Source organism: Notolepis coatsorum (genome assembly GCF_963971535.1).
Source record: "Notolepis coatsorum genome assembly, chromosome: 10".
NCBI lineage: Eukaryota > Metazoa > Chordata > Actinopteri > Aulopiformes > Paralepididae > Notolepis > Notolepis coatsorum.
In genome coordinates, this window is record NC_140174.1 from 92,057,064 (window position 1) to 92,078,315 (window position 21,252).

At 43.2% G+C, this 21,252-nt stretch overlaps 1 protein-coding gene across 6 annotated transcripts in view; it reads left to right on the forward strand.

Annotated features, from left to right (window-relative positions):
* Positions 1-21,252, forward strand: part of kansl3 (KAT8 regulatory NSL complex subunit 3) — a 63,779-nt gene that overhangs the window by 20,912 nt on the left and 21,615 nt on the right. For 3 of the 6 annotated variants that reach the window (XM_084323477.1, XM_084323478.1, XM_084323482.1), the window contains exons 5-11: positions 5,401-5,586; positions 12,672-12,824; positions 16,793-16,936; positions 17,074-17,172; positions 18,698-18,769; positions 20,006-20,080; positions 20,606-20,763. In XM_084323477.1, coding sequence (XP_084179603.1) covers positions 5,401-5,586; positions 12,672-12,824; positions 16,793-16,936; positions 17,074-17,172; positions 18,698-18,769; positions 20,006-20,080; positions 20,606-20,763 — 887 coding nt within the window. The remainder of the gene's footprint in view (positions 1-5,400; positions 5,587-12,671; positions 12,825-16,792; positions 16,937-17,073; positions 17,173-18,697; positions 18,770-20,005; positions 20,081-20,605; positions 20,764-21,252) is intronic. The other 3 variants (XM_084323480.1, XM_084323479.1, XM_084323481.1) reach the window with 3 other exon arrangements.

Here is a 21,252-nt window from a genome sequence, read left to right on the forward strand (position 1 = left end):
TTAATCGTAAGTAACCACTGTATCATGCCTGATGGTTGCCATTACAGGCAGGCAGATCAACGTGTCTCCTTAGTACTGTTTATAGTTCATAAATCAAAATCAAATCAAATTTATTTGTAAGGCCCGACAACACACGTTAACACTTTGGATGCCAACGACGCTATAAGTCGTTAGTTCATGCCGCCAGTTGAGTGCCGCCAACGACATATAGCGTTTGTTTGTCTTTTTTTTTATTGGCGATTTGAATTCATATTTCATCAATCGAGCCTCACGCTAGTGTTGCAGTCTCTCTGAGCTCAATTGGGAAGATACCGCCCCCTATCGTCTCTCCCTGTGTAACTGCACCCCATTAGTTTAGACTGATGAAGGGGGGGGGGGGCCAGTTTCCTCATTCTACTTTTCCGTCAAGCCAACTGAAGAGACCCAAGTTGATCGCCGGCCCGGAAAACGCATGGATTATATATTTACGGTACCCAACTCTGAATCAATAAACGCGATCGATATTTGGAATGGCGATCAGGAATTCGAATAATCTTTTTGGATAACATCTGATCTGAGGTAAGGAATCAATTTTACCAGTCTTGGGATAATCAGAGCTTTTTTCACAGATATATCAACGTGTCCCATGTGTGTGTGTGTGTGTCTGTGTGTGCACGCTGAGAGAATTGATATTTCAGCCTGCTTCTATAGCGTGCATAATAAGTACACATATACTATCGATAATCTAGCGTTTATTTGAAAACGATTCATAAAATGTATGAGGCCGAAAAATTACAATTTGTGTATGCCAGAATATTCCAGTAAATGCCGTTTATCACGGAATCTATATATTTTCGTGAAAAACGAGGGCTTTTCAAAATGCTATAAAATGGAAATGAACCGATAAAAAAAAAAATAATAATAATAATAAAAAAAAAATCCGTTTTCGACAATGTTGACTGCAAACAAGTCATTGATAAACGACGGGCAGATTAGACACATATAATTTAAGACCGAGATTATGCGTTCTAGGGCTGACCTTCGAAGCTTTTTTTGGCAATCGAAGCTTCGGGGCCGAGCTTCGATTTTAATTCGAAGCTTCGACAGAAAAAAAAAATAAATAAAAATATTAATTATAATTTTCTTTTTAATATATATATAAACATAATTATGTTGCAACCTTCGTCTATCAAGCAAACAATTATATAAATATTTATATGTAGTTGATGGAGACAAAGGCAGAATTCGACTTAATTAAGCACGTTTTATTAAGACATATTTTTATATGGGTCGGGACACTTTAAAAGCACAATAACACACATCTGTCCGACATAGTCTTAAATAACAAACGGCATTGCTTCGCTTTCCTTAACATAAACAAATAAAATAAATTAAATTGTAGGCCTATGCCTGCATTTGAGGCTTAATAAAAAGTATTACACACACAATTAGGCTACTACACGGCCAGTCCGACCTCGTCTTAAACAAATGGCATAAACAAATAAAATAAATTAAATTGTAGGCCTATGCCTTCATTTGAGGCTTAATAAAAAGTATTACACACACAATAGGCTACTACACGGCCAGTCCGACCTCGTCTTAAACAAATGGCATAAACAAATAAAATAAATTAAATTGTAGGCCTATGCCTTCATTTGAGGCTTAATAAAAAGTATTACACACACAATAGGCTACTACACGGCCAGTCCGACCTCGTCTTAAACAAATGGCATAAACAAATAAAATAAATAAAATTGTAGGCAACTAGGCATATGCCTTCATTTGAGGCTTAATAAAAAGTATTACACACACAATTAGGCTATACTACACGGCCCAGTCCGACCTCGTCTTAAACAAATGGCATAAACAAATTAAATAAATTAAATTGTAGGCCTATGCCTTCATTTGAGGCTTAATAAAAAGTATTACACACACAACTAGGCTACTACACGGCCGAGTCCGACCTCGTCTTAAACAAATGGCATTGCTTCGCTTTCCTTCAAATAAATTAAATTGTAGGCCTATGCCTTCATTTGAGGCTTAATAAAAATTATTACACACACAATTAGGCTACTACACACAATCTGTCAGTGTAGACGAATATGAAAATATCTTAAACGAACGGCAACTTAGTTAAATTGAACAAAAATAAATTTTTTTGAGGTTTAACAAAAAGAAACAATGAATTGAAGCCTACAATACCTGAGCTTTGATTGGCCTATAAAGGATAGTGCTGCTACTCACGGTTTATCCTCAACCTGAAAGTTTAGGTTGTGTGCCAAAAAGACCAATGTGTCCACATTCTTTGGCAACAGAGAACTTCTTGATTTGTTTACAATAAATCCAGCTTTCGAAAAGATGCGCTCTGAAGGGGTTGAAGTGGCAGGGATGGAAAGAAAACGCTTGGCTACAGTTGCCAATTTAGGATAACTGTGCACATTTATTCTCCACCAGCCCAGCGGTCCACCTTTATCCGTTTTGGTTCTGTCTTTTAAAAAGTCATCCAGTTCACTCTTTGCAGTGATCACTTCTCCACGGGGTGCTGCATCTTCACCCATAGACGGAAGGAGGTCGCATTCTCTCTCTCTGTCCGTTCTACGCCTCTTTTCCGCTGGAGGCGACTCACTGCCTCCTTCATCCCCGTCATCGTCAGTTGGTGGTGGTGGTGGCGGTGCCAGGCGCTCAGCCAACGTAATCACCTCCGCGTACACATGTTCCTTTTCCTCGTCGGATAGCCAGCTTAGTTGCTTGAAGCGGGGGTCAGTGACTGCGCTGAGGACAGTAGCTTCAGTCGCGGCTGGAAGTTTCCACCTCCTATCAATTTCGTACACCAGACTGCCTTTCAGAGCTTTTGTGGTGGGACTGTCACTGTCGTCATCTTGCAGGTGTCTTCTTTTCAAATTTGTCAGCATTGGCGGATTTGGCGCTACTGCAGACAAGGACACATTTTCTTCTTTTGACAAGAGTTCAGTCAGAGTGATGAAGGGCTTAAGCATGGCAACAGTTTCCTCTGCGATGACCCACTGGGCTGTTGTCAGGTCCAGTGTTCGGTCAGCTCTTTTGGTGACGATTGGGTCAGACAGGACAGCTGAAATGGGCCACCGTTGTTCAAGTAGACGCTCCAGCATAAAACGCGTCGAGTTCCAGCGTGTTGCGACGTCTTGAATGAGTTTGTGGCCTGGGACTTGTTGTATGTTCTGTTTTTCTTTTAATGCTGCAGTTGCTTTCGCACTTTTCTTAAAGTGCCCCACAAGGCACCTTCCAGCAGCCACGGCACGGTGTACTGGGTCGTGTTTTAGCGCTGCATTAATGCAAAGCTGAATTGTGTGTCCAGCACAGCACACTCTCCTGACAGCCCCCCACGCCTCATCCTCCAGCAAATCAGTGCACAGAATCATATTAGCAGCATTGTCGTGCACAACCGCGACTCTTTTCTCTGCAGGTATAGCATATGCATCGACCGCCTCTCCCAGTCTCTGTGCAATATTTCGAGCTGTGTGACTCTCCTCCATTGACTTGGTCTCTAACACACAGTTCTGCATTCCCCAGTCATTGTTTATCATATGAGCCGTCACCGTCATGTACGCTTCCATCTGTAGACTGGTCCATATATCCGTTGTGAAACTAATGGCAGAGCACTTCTCAATGTCGCTGCGCACTGCATCCCGTATGCGTCTGTGCTGGTCTGTAAGCGCATAGGAGATAGCCTCTCGTGTCGGCAAAGTATATGCTGGCTCCAGTATTTTGATTAGGCGTTTAAACCCTTTCCCTGCCACGATATTTATAAGTCTCATGTCTTCTGCAATAAACGAAACTAAAGCATTGCTTATGGCTTGCTTTCTGCTTTCCGTAAGCTTCTTAATCAGCATATCACCAATTGTTGTTTGTCGTGAGGTGTCGGCTGAGCCTGACGTCGAAGCATCTGTTTTTTTCAGAGAATGCACCTACAAAAGCAGATTATTACAATTAAATTAGCCAACTTGGTAACACATTAGTCATAGCAGCATAGGCATAGCCTTATTAATTAATTAACGAGGATATTTACGTTTTTTTAGGTGATTTGACAAAGTTGTTGTAGAGTTGTGATATGCCAATTTCTTCTGGCATATCTGGCACTCGGCTTTTTGGGCATTGTCTTTGCATATTTTAAAGTGTAACCACACGTCTGATGACTTCTTCGTCGACATGTCTGCCGCACATGTACTTGTTGTTTTCAACACAGATAATCTCCACGTGCTTGTTGTAGAGAGGTGGAGTCGAGGTGCCGCTTACTTTCGTTTCATGGAATGGAGGCGGGAAGGCGCCGCTTACTTTTGTTTCATGAAATGGAGGCGGAAGATTTTGGAAAGATTTTTATTTAATTTTTTTAGAACTTCGATTTTTTTTTTAAATGTTCGAAGCTTGTGCCATCGAACGAAGCTTCGAAGCATTTAAGACAGCCCTAATGCGTTCACAACGCTATCATTGAAGTGGGTGGTGGCATTTAACCACGTTTTACCATGTTCACCAGTGGTAATCAAAGTGTTAATGTCCCCATGGGCCGTACACGTCTTCTTTAAACAAGTCAAGAAGAAACATCACAATAAGTCAAGAACAAAACAAGAACACTATAGGGTCCAAAATCTTTTAAAATAAATGCAACACTCCCAGACATACCCCACGCGAAGGTAAGGAAAAAATTAGTGATGCACGATATATCGGCTGCCGATATAATATCGGCCGATATGGCAGTTTTTTTACACATCGGTATCGGTCCGATCAAGATTGGGCCGATATATATATATTTTTATATATATATATATATTTTTTTTTTACATGTTTTGGCCTTAAATAGTTTCAAAATATCAATAATTTCTGAAAATAGGTTACAAAAGTAAAAAAAAAAAAAAAAAAATGCGTTTTGGAAAATAGCTCTCTATTTGATTATCATAAAGTGTTTTCTATACAGAGATATCGACATCTGTAAATATCGGTATCGACCAGAACAGCAATATTAATATCGGTTATCGGTATCGGCCACAATTTTCACATCGGTGCATCACTAGAAAAAATGCACCACAGGCAATGTGGAGGAGAGAAACCTTAGAAGGGCCATTCAAGGGGGGATCTCCCTTCTTAGATGTCGGTGATAGTAGTGTTGCAGTAAAAACAGGCGGACAGTTGGTAAGCATGCACTCATGTGTGTAGTGAAACACGGATGAGTGCATGCGACTGATAGCGATAGCAACAGTCTTAGCAGACTCATCCAACAGAGAATGTTGTCCTCAGGCTCACAGAGAGAGAGAGAAAAGTATGAAGACCTAGTCATGTTTTGTTGTCCCCAGTATGAAGGCCTAGGTGTGTGTTTTTATAAATGACAGGTTGGCTGTTTGGAATGCGTTTGCCATGTCTGTTTATCTCATCTGATCACTTGTCCTCCAGGCCTCCAATGAGCCAGTGTTGCGCAGGATTGCTGTGGACAAGTGTGCCAGGAAGGTACGCCACGCTCTAGCCAGCATCAGTTGGGACACCAAGCTGACCCAGTGGTTACACACCACCTTGATCGAGTCCCTGAGTCTAGCCTTGCTGGCTGCTTATCTGGACGTCCTGCAGACTCTCAAAAGCAAGGTAACTACACTTGTTCTTAACACTTTCAGTGCCCATGACGTCATATGATGTTTTATCAGCCCAATGCCCACAACGTGTATTAGCGTTTTATTTTTTTATTGGCGATCTGATTTCATATTTCATCAACCAAGTCTCCCGTTGGTACAGCAGCTCCTCCAGCAGCTCAGAATGGAAAAAAGCGCCCCCTATCGTCTATCCCTGAGTAACTGCACGTCAGTCACTTAGACTGACCTGGGATCAGTCGATATGTAGAGGCGGAGCCAGCTGGCTCCTTGAGCTGGCAAGCTGTCTGCTCAACATGGAAGTCATCGCGGGATGGGAATCAGCCTGGAATATATATTCACAGTAGCCAATCGATAGTAGACAGTAGTGATCTATATTTGGAATGGCGATCAGGAATTGGAATGATCTTTTTGGAGAACATCTGATCTGAGGTAAGGAATCTATTTTACCAGTCTTGGGATAATCAGAGTTGTATTCGCTGAGATCTCAGCGTTTGCCCTATGTGTGTGTGCGTGCGATCGCTGATGAGGAAATCAGATAATCGATTTTTCAGCTCGCGTCTCCAGCGTGCATACGTACACATACTATCGATAATCTAGCGTTTATTTGAAAACGATTCATAAATAGGCGAAAAATTACAAAGTTTTTGTGTATTCTAGAATATTCCAGTAAACGTCTTTTATCATGGAATATTTATATTTTCCTTGAAAACGAGGGCTTTTCAAAATGCTATAAAACGTAAATGAACCGATAAAAAAAACAATCCGCTTCGACAATGTTGACTGGAAAACGAGTCATTGATAAGCGACAGGCAGATTAGACACATAGCCATAATTTAAAACATAGATTAGGCGTTATTAACGCTAACATTGAAGTGGATGGTGGGCATTCAACCGGTAAATCAAGGTTAACACTTTGAGCGCCAGCCGTGTTTACCTTTTTACCGGCTGGAATGCCACCATCCACGGCCAATGTTAACGTTAATATCGCCTAATCTATGTTTTAAATTATGGCTATGTGTCTAATCTGCCCATCGCTTATCAAAGAATCATTTTCCAGTCAACATTGTCAAGGCAGATTGTTTTTTTATCGCTTCATTTCCGCTTGATAGCATTTTGAAAATCACCCGTTTTCGGGGAAAAAACAACCCATGCCTATGATAATCGCCTTTTACTGGAATATTCCAGAACGTTGTCATTTGTCGGCCTATTTATGAATCGTTTTCAAATAAACGCTAGATGATCGATAGTATATGTGTGCGCACGCATGCTTGTGCCGTGTGCTGATAATCGCTGCTCTTATTTCCTCATGGCTTTTACAGTCAAAACAGCCATATCACATAAACGCTTATATATCCGTGAAAACGAGTGATTATCCTAACACTGATAACATAGATTCCTTACCTGAGGTCAGATGGTATCCAAATGGTTTATTCCAATTTCCGATCGCCATTCGAAAAAATCGATAATTGTATTGATCCATCGTGTGTACAGTATAACCCATATTCGCCGCGGCTCAGAGGCTCCAGAATGAACTCTGGTAGACGCTGGCTGCATCAGTGAGAAGTAAAATGTGGAGTCAGAAATCCGTTCTCCCATTCACTTTCATTGAGTCCATTCCAAAAGGGTTATTTACCATCTGGGAGACGATAGGGGCTGCTTTTTTCACTTCTGAGCGCCGGCGGTCCCTGGATCTCCAACGGTAGGCTCGTGTGATGCAATATGATTTCAGATCGCTAATACATTTTTATTTTTTTTAAACCGAGAATACTTGTGACGTGGCATTCAACGGTTGGGGCGTAAACCCGAGAAAAGCCTTTAGTGGCATACAAAGTGTTAAGCTTGGGCTCTGAAAGTGTTAACTTTGAACCATAAGCATTAGCATAAAATGTATTGTTTGCGACCTTAGTTACTGTTGCTATGTCCAACAAACCTACATGATGAATTACTAGCAAATTACTACATGAAATTCAAATAGAATTGGCATTCAGGCGCGGCCGGGTAGCGCAGCGGACTAAGCGTCTGTCTACCACCGCAGAGACAGTGGGATCGAATCCAGCTGCGGTACCTCCGGCTTGGTCGGCCGTCCATACTGGCACAATTGGCAGTGTCAGCGGGTGGGAAAGCCGGTGGGGTGGGTCCTGGTCATTGTAAACAGCGACTCCTACAGTTCGGTCGGGGTGCCTGCACAGCGAGGAAAGGATCTGGGGGAGGTAGTGTGACCCTTCCACACGTTACACTCTCCCGGTGAGAGTCCACGCTGCCAGGTGAAAAAGAAGCGGTGGGCTGGCTGCACATGTGTCGGAGGAAGCATGTCATAGTCTCCGCCCTCCCAGACCGACGGTAGGGGGTAGAGTGCGCAGCGACCAGGAAGGGGATTGGGAAATGGCATAACGACTAACATTGGGATGGGAGAAAAACGGAAAAAGGAGGGGGGGAAAGATAATAAGAAAATAAAAAAAAGAATTTGCATTCAGATTAGAGCCCGACCGATACTGGAAAAAATTCAGATATTCTATATATATATGTATTTATATATTAGTGGTGGAACGGTTCACTAAAATCATGGTTCGCTTCATATCATGGTTTCGGGGGCACGGTCTTCGGTATGGTACGGTTCAGCGCAGAGGGAAAAAAAGTATTTATTAAAAAGTATTTGGTAAAAAAGAGGAAGAAACGTTTTGCCTTCAATGCTTTTAGCTGAAAGCATAAGGAACACAGACTTGTCTATTATTTGTTCATTATAGGTGGCTCTCATAAGGGGGCGTGTCTGAAGAACTTTTTAACCGAGTTGTGGGCAGTCTGGTAACTTTGCTCTGGAGTCAGTGTACTGTCGGCCTATAGTGGATGTGTTGGATGACTCTCTGGTAACTTTGCTCTGGAGTCTATCTCTGTCGGCCTATAGTGGATGTGTTTGATGACTCTGACAATTCTGCCTCGTGTTTTTCTGAAGTGACTTTATAAAATCTTAACGTTGTGGCTCGACGTTATGCAGTGATATAACAAATTTCCCCTGACTGCATTGGGCAGCATATATGTCGCTATAAATAACAACATTAAGGCTTTGGTTATGGATTTTGCCCTGTCGGAATCTAAATACAGAGGTTGTTTTATGTAAATATACGTTGCGTATCTCTCCTTGCGCTGGTAACGGACCCGGGCGATGCAAACTGGCCCATAATATTAAATATGTTGACACTCATACACCTCCCTGTGCACAATTCTCAAACTCAGTGGCTGTTTAATCCATCTCTATCGTAAACCAAACAAAATCTGTAATGCGCCCAAACAGCAGACTTAAAGCCCAACATCCAGGTTAAACCCTACTGATCAATTATGGGTAGTTTACATCATTGGTATATAATTTCATTATTTATTTTTTTCCATTTGACACCGGAAATGCCACTCCGAAAGAGTTAAAAAGGTCCACGCACGAATAACATGCACGCGCGAATCAAAAAAGCGTATCAAACGCCGACGTCACTACAGGTGCATATTAATGAGCCGAATCTAAAAGCTTATCAGACGCTAGCACGGCCGTGACGTCACTTCAGGAAACGTATCCCTTGCCCGTCCGGGTCATAGTACTACTCGATATATGGCGCTGGCTAACGTTAGCATTATGTCTACTGTCGTGAACCATTTGAGATCGGGGCATGTAGAGGAGTTTGGGGAACGAGTAAAATCATGTGCAGGTCCTCTTCTCAGACCTGTGTGGCAAAGCACTGCACACGCATCATGCAAGCTACACGTCGCTGCATGTTGATCAATGGTGGCCCACTCGGTGCATCACAGTGGGCTACTGTTGTGCTAACAACAACCGCGGTGTCCGGCTTGTCGGCCGGCATGAGTGCTCGATTTGGGGTGGGTCTCAACTCTTTGTGTGCCCCCGTTCTCGCGTGTGTCCTGCCGGGGAGCTTGTGGACGCAACAACAGCGGCGGCCGTAGCGTTAGTTAGCTCATAGCTATCGTGTACCACTAGCGTTACGGCGGGCTCGAGCACCCTACGGCTGCCGCCGTTGTCGCGTCCATGGGCTCCCCGGCAGGGTACCCGTGGGGACGGGGGTGTACAGAGAGGAGAGAACCATTTTGTGTCGGGCGTTCATGCCGGCCAGCGAGCCGGACGTCGGGATATGTTGTTAGCACAATAGCTACCAAGCTAAGCTATGTTAGCTTATAACGGTGTACACAATATGTACAACGACGCAATGATTTACATTATTACAAATATGGTAACGTGGTTGTGGCTTTTACAAATAGTGGTTAGCTTTAGAGATGGATGGCTATGATCACGGAGCAATAGTGTTGTTAGGTGAAACAGATACATTTTCATTCGGCTAGTAGTAGCAAGGCTCTCAGTGCCTGCCACTAGCTGTGTGTGACTCTCAGCGCCCCCTGGTGAGCCCCCTGGTGCCCTGCACCTGTTGTGACGACATAATTTCGATTACACACGCACGTTATGAACCATTGATTAAAATATCCACGTGCGTGGTGATTGTGTTGGGCAGACAAAATGTTTGATAAAAACGCTAAAACTGGGTCAATTTCAATACTTTTTTTTTCCCTTCTTCATGAAAGTCACCGTTGGCCTAGTCCACATTGTTTATTGAACAAAAATACAACATGAAGGTTGGCCTTTAAACGATGCAAGCGTCTTGTCCACTTAATGTTACCAGTAGCCTAGCAGCCATTTCCAAGACGAGCTGACTGACACAGCTGCACTCACCACTTCGCCCGGACAAACTAAAGGGTCCCGCTCGATTTTAGGATTCAAATGCAGTGGTTATGAATTAATTAATTACTAATAGGGGTGTAACGGTACACAGAAGCCACTGTTCGGTACGTACCTCGGTATTGGGGTCACGGTTCGGTACAACAGAAAAAAAATATTTATTATTATTATTAATATTATTTGTTTTTTTAATAAAATCTTTTAAAAAAAAATGTAACACTTTCTCCGCCAAGGTCGCCTAAACTCGTCATTGCTCGCCATGCTCATTCTGCCAATGATGCCGTAACACGTCATTGAGATCAATATTTAAAAAATCTGTTATCGCAATCATATTTCTCCCCCGGAGACTTGAGATCTACTGTTGATCCCCTCTCAACTCTCCAACGGTTCAAGAGCGCCATCTGGTGGCCGATCGGCGGATCGGCCAAACCGGAAACCGGGAACGGAAACTGGTGCTCATCCAAATTCGGTCTGATCACTCGCTATAGGTCCCGGGACTCGAGCGCGACACAATGGATAGTGATCCGTTACCAATAACTCGATAAACAACATGATTTGGACGTATATACTATTATACAACCTGGAGATGGATCGCATATTTCAACATCCCATAATAGGAATATTTTTGCTCCACGCTCATCGCCCAACGCTACGAGGAAGCTGCGGTGAGTTTCAGCGTTTTTTTTACCGTGTTCGATACAAACTGCTCTAATGATCATATCACCCACTAGATGAATCATCTAACGTTGGCCACGGAATTATAAACGACCCCCCCCCCCCATCCGGTCAACATCAGATGATAAGTAGTAACTTCTAGAAGCACGTCCATTTGAAATTTTTTATCTCGCGCCGATCGCTATCAAACTGTAGTTGATCATCAATATAATGCATTTAGGGCTATAAATCACGTTCTGCAGAAAACGATAAAAACATATTTATACTTTAGACCGTATTTTAGTATGAATATGTGAATGAAAAAGTATAACGTTCCCACATCCTGAACGATAGATAATTGACGTTGAATGGGCCATAGTAATGTCAATTTAGCAATACAATTTAAAAAGTTATAGCCCTGCAAAGAAGGGGAACTTCTCCATAGACAGATAGAGCTGGCAGAGGATTGTATAATGATGTACATAAGCCTGGCGGAGAAAGTGTTAATATATTATATTTATGATAATAATAATTATTATTATTATTAAATAGAATAATTTTCTATAGGCTTGCCGTGGTAGTCAGTGATACTGGTGTCACTCTGTGTTCAGGCATCCAGAGTAAATTAATTGCCTAGTGCCCCTTTAACAACTTATAGGCTTGGTAAGTTTCACTTTCATTCTAGAGAGGATTTAACTGCACGAGACTGAATAACTAGAGAACAGATGACATGTTGCACAACAATGGCAGAGGATTATTTGGATTTAAACACAATAGCAGTTCAACTGGAGTCGAGAGGAGCTCAGATGATCAGTCCCAAAAAGTATGTTTATTATTATTCTTTTGATCAGCGTGAGTCCGGCGGGGGAGAATGTTGTTGTTGTTTGTTGGCGACGCGTGTGTGTGTGTTGATGCGCGGCGTGTGTGTGTGTGTTGGCGCCGCGTGGCGTGTGTGTGTTGGCGATGCGCGGCGTGTGTGTGTGTGTTGGCGATGCGCGGCGTGTGTGTTGGCGATAATACACGTACCGTTACACCCCTATGTTAAATGTTAATTAACTTGGTATTACTTATTCTTAGTGTTGTATGACAGTAAATGGAAATACTGTAGTCAAAGGCCAGTTATACAAACAAAAGCACTCCATAGTTACACACCCCTGGAGTGATGTGTTGGGCTACAGCAAAGGTGGTGCAGACCATTCCATATATATATAATATGTGAAAACAGTAAGGCTGAGACGATATGCCATTTGGAAGAATCGATAAATCGGGACAAAATTATCGATATCTTTATTTAACTTTAGTTTGTGTGTGTCACGTGCACTCTGTAGTTTTTGCAATGCTGTAGTTGGCCCACGACACGCACACAAACTAAAGTTAAATAATATAATTGTTACACATAAAAAAAAATCTATAAGTGAAACTTATCGATTTCACGTAGTTATCGATAAGTGGTCTCAGCCTTAGAAAACAGTCTCCTATTCTTCCTCCTTTTTCTCATCTCCAGTTGGTTCTCAAATTGCATGAACTGACTGAGTCTGGCGGATTGCTCTGTCGTCATCTTACTGCCAGTTGGATGTGCTCCGTCAGTCGTCATCTTACTGCCAGTTGGATGTGCTCCGTCAGTCGTCATCTTACTGCCAGTTGGATGTGCTCAGTCAGTCGTTATCTTACTGCTCTGCACTGTGTGCTCTTTTAAGTCTCTCCCTGTGTTTGTCAAGCTGCCCTCGCTGATTGACAGGATGCTGCTGACATCATCGGCCAGGACGGGCGCGGCTGGCTCCGAGGCCCTCTCTCTGCTGCTGAAGCGGCCCTGGGACCCTGCCGTGGGAGTCCTGTCGCACAACAAACCGGTAGCACTCAGTCATTCTCTCTGAAAACCAGGCATCTCGTTTGTACTGCGTCATGCACCGCGTCCAATGAGGTCCTGGTTAGAGTTGATCTGGTGTACAGACCCTGAAGTCTAGATGTGTGGAGGGTATCCCTTTTGTTTGTCCTAACAATAGCTTCAATCTCACACCTAGAGAGACAATGTCCCCCGAACACCCACCCTTCTCTATCCACAAGAGAGCTGGATCCCCTTCTCCACCTCAGTGTTCTCCCAGCTGGCCACGATGAGAGCACTCCTCTTAGCCCAAGATCACTTTACCTGTGTGTACTTTGTACTATGTGTGTCACTTTTGGATTAGATTAGATTAAATTAGATTCAGATTTATTGTCATTATACAGCACAAGTACAGTACAACAAAAATAAGTTTGTCATCCAACCAAAGTGTAAATGTAACAGTAAAGTGCAATAGTAATATACAATGTACAGGTGATCAGAGTTGTAATATTAATATGTACAGTGATACAGGTATAAAAACACTATGGTAGTAGTCATACTGGCCAGTAAGGCTGGCCCCGAACCCTGTTTTTAGTGTTCGAACGTTCGCCAGGGTTTTTCGAACGGACCTTTTTTTTTTTTTTTTTTTTTTTTTTTTTTTTATTAATTAATTTGATTATTATAGATTTTACGGGGGGCGGCATTGCATAGTCTATCAGTGAATTTTTTTACAGTGGTGGCTGTTCATGTAAACATGTAAACAAAGCACTCAAAAGAAAATAAAGGGAAAAGACAGCAGTCAAACATACCGGTAATATCATATAACGCACTCACTTTTAGTTGGGTATGCCATACGCGCCAGCCACTTCACCCAGTCATTGCGCGATGTTTACTCCACAATGTTTTATCTCCAGTTATTTTGTTTCCAAGACATATCCCAGTAGTTCCCACTCGTTTGAAATCGCACAGCGTCGAAGGCGGCTGTGCCAACAGAGTCACGACGACAGAGGCTCGCTCCGCTCAGCTCAGCTCGGGCCGCGGCTCGCAGGGACCGGGAGCAAAGTCAACAAACGATGAATATTTATCTTCTGCACCGTTTGTCCCCTTGATGTGTAAATACTGCAAGGCCCGCTCTTCTGAGGAGCAAACTAATTAGGCTAAGAAGTGCAGTTTTGAGAAATAATTACGTTAGGTTGGGCATGGTGTAATGTGAATGGTGCTTCAGCACTGCTATGTTGTGTGTAACCCACTCTACCGTCCCCACCTCCCCGGTCGCGTTGCGTGTGCACCAAACGTTCCACCCAAAAACGGATTTTTTTTTGCGAACGTTCGAACCCATTCATTAAAATCCGAATGCCAGCGTAACGAACGAACGTTCGAATGTTCGGGCTCAGCCTTACTGGCCAGCAGCGTAACTAGTAAGAGTAGGTAAGGGATATGTACAGATATTGATATAGTATCTACAGATATGTAAAGGGATTATGTGCAGGTATGTACAGACAGATGGATAGATATATATACGGTAAGAATAAATATATACAGTACACCACCGTTCAAAAGTTTGGGGTCACTTCGAAATTTCATTATTCATTATTTTTTTCAAAGCCAACTAGCTACATGCAGCATTTAGCGTGCTGGCTACCTAGCCGGGATTCAAAGCCAACTAGCCGGCTAACCCAGCTCGCTAAATGCTGCATGTAGTTAGTTAGCTGAACCGTAGCTAGGTAGCCAGCACGCTAAATGCTGCATGTAGCTAGTTAGCTGAACCGTAGCTAGGTAGCCAGCAAGCTAAATGCTGCATATAGCTAGTTAGCTGAACCGTAGCTAGGTAGCCAGCATGCTAAATGCTGCATGTAGCTAGTTAGCTGAACCGTAGCTAGGTAGCCAGCACGCTAAATGCTGCATTTAGCTAGTTAGCTGAACCGTAGCTAGGTAGCCAGCATGCTAAATGCTGCATGTAGCTAGTTAGCTGAACCGTAGCTCGTTAGCCAGCACGCTAAATGCTCCGCAACGCTGGTTGAACTGCCTGGGCCGGTCTGTTTGTCGAAGACCGAGGGAACCGCATCAGGCGTCAGCTGATAAGTGGTGTTCTGGACGCGTGAACACTTAAGGTAACTAACTTGCGTTCAGCGTTTCTCTGATTGGCCACGACGCCCACGTGACCACGCGCTAGCACGCCCCCTTATCCACGCCTGCCGCTCTGACTGTGTGTTGCAGCGCGCGGCAGAGTGTTCTCGCCTTCCTCAATTTATACGCATGGAAGTATTGACTACGCCGTAACAAACAACAACACACAGTGACTAATAATCCAACATATGTGTAAAGGCACAACATATTCCAGTTAACGGTATCTTTTATTTAATGATTCGTTACGGCGCAGTCAATACTTCCATGCATTCGTGACCTCCATGTATTCATCAGACAAATCGGATCCGGGATTCGGCTCCCATCAGTCGGGCAAGAACTGCGGGTTTTCAGCCTCTCCTCTCTCCTGGAGCTTAAGGGGGAGCTTAGTATTCCTGCCTCTGAGGAGGTGGCTACAACAACACACAGTGACTACATGCAGCAACTTGTAGCCACCGGGTAAATCGCAATTTGTTTTATTTGTTTGTCATGACAAACCAATTACATAATCCAACATATGTGTAAAGGCACAACATATTCCAGTTAACGGTATATTTTTTTAATGATTCGTTACGGCGTAGTCAATACTTCCATGCGTATAAATTGAGGAAGGCGAGAACACTCTGCCGCTCTGCCGCGCGCTGCAACACACAGTCAGAGCGGCAGGCGTGGATAAGGGGGCGTGCTAGCGCGCGGTCACGTGGGCGTTGTGGCCAATCAGAGAAACGCTGAACGAAACACTGAACGTTAGTTACCTTAAGTGTTCACGCGTTCTGGACAAACCTCTCACCCTCAACAACATAATCCGAGGCAATGAAGTGTTCGCTGCAGATCTTCATTCCTTGTCCAACAGGCTGATCCGCTGCAGCCAGCCAACGCGCCAACAACACTATTTTTTTCACTGGTAGTTTGTGGAAATTAACCAACTTTCCTCTCTCTTTCACGCAGTAAAATTAGTTTGAACAGCCGGGAGCAATACAAAAAGAACCACTGCAGCCCCGTTGTTTGGTAGGCAACGTTGCATTTACTGACTGACCTTCAAGACACTCCATGTTTACTAGGCAGCTAACCAGCAGTGTAAACCAGGAGCCAGACCAAACCATAACCGTGACGTCACCATCTAAAATGGTGGCGCACATGTTTATAAATGCTACATAAATGGACATAACAAATCGTTTTTTCTTAGAAACGCCTTATTTTTATAACGTGATTTTTTTCTGTGGTTTATCTAAATACTAATTTGATGCTATGACTATGTTTATATCGCTATGCTTCATCTCCCCTTTGAGCTGTTGTGGGAGCAGCTTGACCGTATGGTACGCAAGAAGGCACTTCAAGCCAATCCAACTTGTGGGAGGTGCTTCAGGAAGCATGGGGTGAAATTTCTTCAGATTCCCTCAACAAATTAACAGCTAGAATGCCAAAGGTCTGCATTGCTGTAATTGCTGCAAAGGGAGCATCAGCATTATTTAACGAAAGCAAAGTTTGAAGGACAAAATTATTATTTCAAAATAAAAATCATTATTTCTAACCTTGTCAATGTCTTGACTATATTTTCTATTCATTTTGCAACTCATTTGATAAATAAAAGTGAGTTATCATGGAAAACACGAAATTGTCTGGGTGACTCCAAACTTTTGAACGGTAGTGTATATATATATATCTATATATATATATATATATACACGGTATACACAGCATTATTGTACATATCATACAGAGGTGACCTATACTGATCAACTTATATTGATCACGAAGATCATTATTGGAATTGACGAATTTGGTTCGACCACAGATGCCTGGGTTTTAGGGAGTTTCGCAAACATTCATATCTTGTTTTGTGGTTTCATAATGATGTACTAAAAAAAACAGATGCCTCTGTTTTCGTTTACATTTCAGGGCAAGCTTCCTCTCTCCCCGCTCATTCTGATTGCACCGTCGGGCCCCACCAACCCCGCCTTCTCCACCTCCCGCCGGATGAGGTTCTGGCAGTCTCAGCTCTCGTGTTTGGGAAAGGTTTGTGACTTTGTGTGAACTCTGTTTTTTTATGAACTCGTCCCGCTCAAATAAATCCACACGCAGTTTTCCGTGAATCCACACATTTTCCCTCCGTCCTTGGAATAGATCCCCTGAACATCTCTGTCTCCCGTTAGGTCATCCCGGTAAACACCCATGTGAACAGCGGCGCCAACGTGGGCATCACTCAGTGTCTGGAGCACATGTTAGGCACCGTCAGGGCCAAGGTCATGGAGGTACGGCTTCTTCTGTTTTACTGTGTTGCTCTGTGGACGCGGTGTAATATTGTTTCCACGTTGAGGCCGGCTACGTGGCGTAGTGGGCAAGGCGCTCGCCACGAATGCAGAGACGCTGGGATCGCCTGTTCGATCCCAGCGCTCCACATTTCTTTCAGTTTAGCTGGTCGTCCACAGTAATACACATTGGCCGTATTACGGGGAGGGAAACTGAAGGGTGGGGATCGGGCGTTGTGGACAGCGACTCCTACAGGTCGGTTGGTGCGCCTGCGCAGTAGAATCAGGAAGTGTCGGGGGCAGCGTGAGCCTCCCACGCGTTACTCCTCGCCACTGAGAGATCGAGCTGCGCAGGTGAAAAGATGCGACTGCTGTTACCTCAAGTACCGGAGGGGACTTGTGCTATGTATGACTTAGTCCACATTGCAGCCGGCTTGTGGGAGGCAAGAAACAGCGTTCGTGACAGGGAAGGGTTGAATTGGATGATACGAAATTGGGATGGGAGAAAATATAGAAAATGGGAGAAAAAGTGGATAAAAAGAAAATATTATTTCCACGTTTTTGTTCTTTAAAAAAAAAAATTGTGCTTGAATGCCCACCATCCGCTTCAATGTTAACGTTAATATCGCCTAATCTATGTTTTAAATTATGGCTATGTGTCTAATCTGCCCGTCGCATTATCAATGACCCATTTCCAGTCAACATTGTCGAAGCGGATTGTTTTTTTATCGGTTCATTTCCATTTTATAGCATTTTGAAAAGCCCTCGTTTTCACGGAAAAAACAAGAGATTCCATGATAATCGCCCTGTACTGTAATATTCTAGAACGTTGTCATTTTTCTGCCTATTTATGAATCGTTTTCAAATAAACGCTAGATTATCGATAGTATGTGTACGTGTGCACGCTGATCACTCTTACAGTCAAACAGCCATATCACATTATAGAGGAAAAGCTTATATCTCCGTGAAAACTGGTCTGATTATCCTAAGACTGGTAAAATTGATTCCTTACCTGAGATCAGATGGTATCCAAATGGATTATTCCAATTCCTGATAGCCATTCCAAAAATCAATCCTTTTATCGATCCCACGCGTATACTGTAAAACACAGTAACCACGCTGTGCTGAGGGTCCAGCATGAAGCTGATCGGCTCCGGTTACATGCGTGAGAAGTAAAATGTGGAGTCCGTTTTCTTTTTTTCATGCATTTTCATTGAGTCCAATCCAAAAGGGTGAATTACCATCTGGGAGACGATAGGGGTCGCTTTTTTCACATCTGAGCGCCTGGGGTGGCTGATTTACCAACGGTAGACTCGGTTGATGAAATATGAATTCAGATCGCTAATGATAAAAAAAAAAAACGAGAAAAAAACGAATATTCTCGTTATGGGCATTCAACCCGCGGGGGGTAAACTCGAGAATATTTGTTATGGGCATTCAAAGTGTTAAGATATCCTCGTGAAAGTCGGGTTAGTGTTGTTAGCCATATTGACCATCTGTTTCGTTATTAATGTCATCGATATAACAGGTTCACAGCCACTTCCCTCATAAACCCATTGTGCTGGTTGGCTGGAATGTTGGAGCTCTCATCGCTTGTCACGTAAGGCTGCCCTACAATCCTTTTTTTTTTTTACATGATACATTCCACTGAAGTTCAAATGTCCATTTGATGAAATGTAAACAGCGTTTTGGAGATGCCCAGCGTCACATTTCCCCATATGTTCCTAGCGGGTCACCTGGGAGAAAAAGGAGAGAGCTACAGCAGTACAGCTGTGTCTTCTCATTCTAAACCTTAAGTAGCTCTGCTTTAAGGTAGCCAACATTGGCAGGCAGGCAATTTGTAACATTGCGCTACATCAAATCAAAACAAATAGATTTGCCATGCAATCAAAAGAAATTATTGGTGGTGATCAGCAGGGGATTGAGGGGAAAAGGGAGGGGGGAGAGAACGAAGAGCAGAGAGGACAGGCGTGCAGGAAAGAAGCCATCACAGACATCTTGGTGTAGCTGAGGACTTGCAGGAAAGAAGCCATCACAGACATCTTAGTGTAACTGAGGACTTGCAGGAAAGACGCCATCACAGACATCTTGGTGTAGCTGAGGACTTGCAGGAAAGACGCCATCACAGACATCTTAGTGTAGCTGAGGACTTGCAGGAAAGACGCCATCACAGACATCTTAGTGTAGCTGAGGACTTGCAGGAAAGACGCCATCACAGACATCTTAGTGTAGCTGAGGACTTGCAGGAAAGAAGCCATCACAGACATCTTAGTGTAACTGAGGACTTGCAGGAAAGAAGCCATCACAGACATCTTAGTGTAACTGAGGATTTGCAGGAAAGAAGCCATCACAGACATCTTAGTGTAACTGAGGACTTGCAGGGAAGAAGCCATCACAGACATCTTAGTGTAACTGAGGACTTGCAGGAAAGACGCCATCACAGACATCTTAGTGTAGCTGAGGACTTGTAGGGGATGAGTAGGGAAAGATGATGTTAAAGGAGCACCCCAACTTTTTGGGAAATTAGCTTATTTGCCATCTACCCTGGAGTTAGACAAGCAGGTACATACCCTTTTCTTCTCTGTGCATGCATTAGGCTTAGGGAACAGCTGCACTGTTAGCCTAGCTTAGCGTCATTCACTGGAAGTAAGTGTGCCAGTGTAGCCTAGTTCCCAACAGTCACGAAATACACTCCAAATACAACTCCAAAACGTTCCTGTAAATATGTTGTGACCTGTGTATTTACCACGTGGAGAAATAAAAAAATACATTTTTGTTTTTCAATTTTTTTTAAATAAGTCACTCACTAGTGTATACTGTATTGTACTGATTCCAGGTGTCTCTCATGGAGTATCTGACTGCCGTGGTGTGCCTGGGCTTCCCCTTGTCGACGGTCAGTGGACCAAGAGGGGTGAGGCATTAAAACATGTTTGGCCATTGTTATCATAATACTGTTTTTTTGTTTGTTTTCTTAGACAACTGGCACTTGACATCAGGTCATTAAAGTGGTATTTCTTTATTGAAATAAGTGTTAAATAGCTTTACATTCTGACAGCCATCACTGATATAGATATTGGTCAGTAACGTGGGTCTCCCAGTCCCTTCACAAACAGAAAATACACCCCCACTTTATCCAATAAGGAGGGAGAACCCTAAATATTTTTACTTATTTCAAGAAATCTTGCCAAGCCCGATTTTATTTCTTATTTTTATCAGACTCTTTTTTTCTCTCTCTCCTGATTGGATAAAGTGTGTTTCCTGTTTACTGTGCAGAGTGGAGGGACTGGGAGACACCATGTTACTGACCAGATATTCTTATCAGTGATGGCTGTCGCTGTTATTTCAACATGTAGACCACTTATTCTAACAAATAAATACCAGTTACAGCACCTTTTTTAAGTAATAATGGGGTGGAATCCTCGTTGCTGACTTGCAGGACGTGGACGATCCGCTGCTGGACATGAAGACCCCGGTGCTGTTCGTGGTGGGCCAGAACGCCCTGCAGTGCAGCCTGGAGGCCATGGAGGAGTTCAGGGAGAGGCTGCGGGCGGACAACAGCATGGTGGTGGTGGGAGGAGCCGACGACAACCTTGGGTTAGTCGCCAGTCCTTATTGGTGGCTTGGAATGTGGAGGAGGAAGAAGTCGTGATTTGTTTTCCTTCGTTGTATACTCTGCAGTCGTATACTCTGCAGGCTGGTGTGAAATGTTTTTAGTTTTTTTTCCCCACCATGGTTCTTAAAAACCTCCCAAAGGGTGTGTATTGTCGTCACCGGATCAACGTTTCAATCCACGCGGATGTTCTTTAGGCATTTTCGGATTGGTGGGACTTTTTTTTTTCATAATTCAGGAAGTGTTGGTGAAAGTAGCCTTTTTTTAGGGTTGTGTTCGTACTGCAGGAACAGAGGATGATTGTAGTTCCTGAACGGTTTGGTCTAGGGATGCTCCGATATTGATATTTTATTTATTATTAATTATTATTTTTAGTTGTTTAATTTGAATTATAAATAACAATTCAGTACATTTATATCTGTGTTAATTTGTTTCATTTTGTTTCACTAAGTTAGGAAAGTAATGTTTTTTAA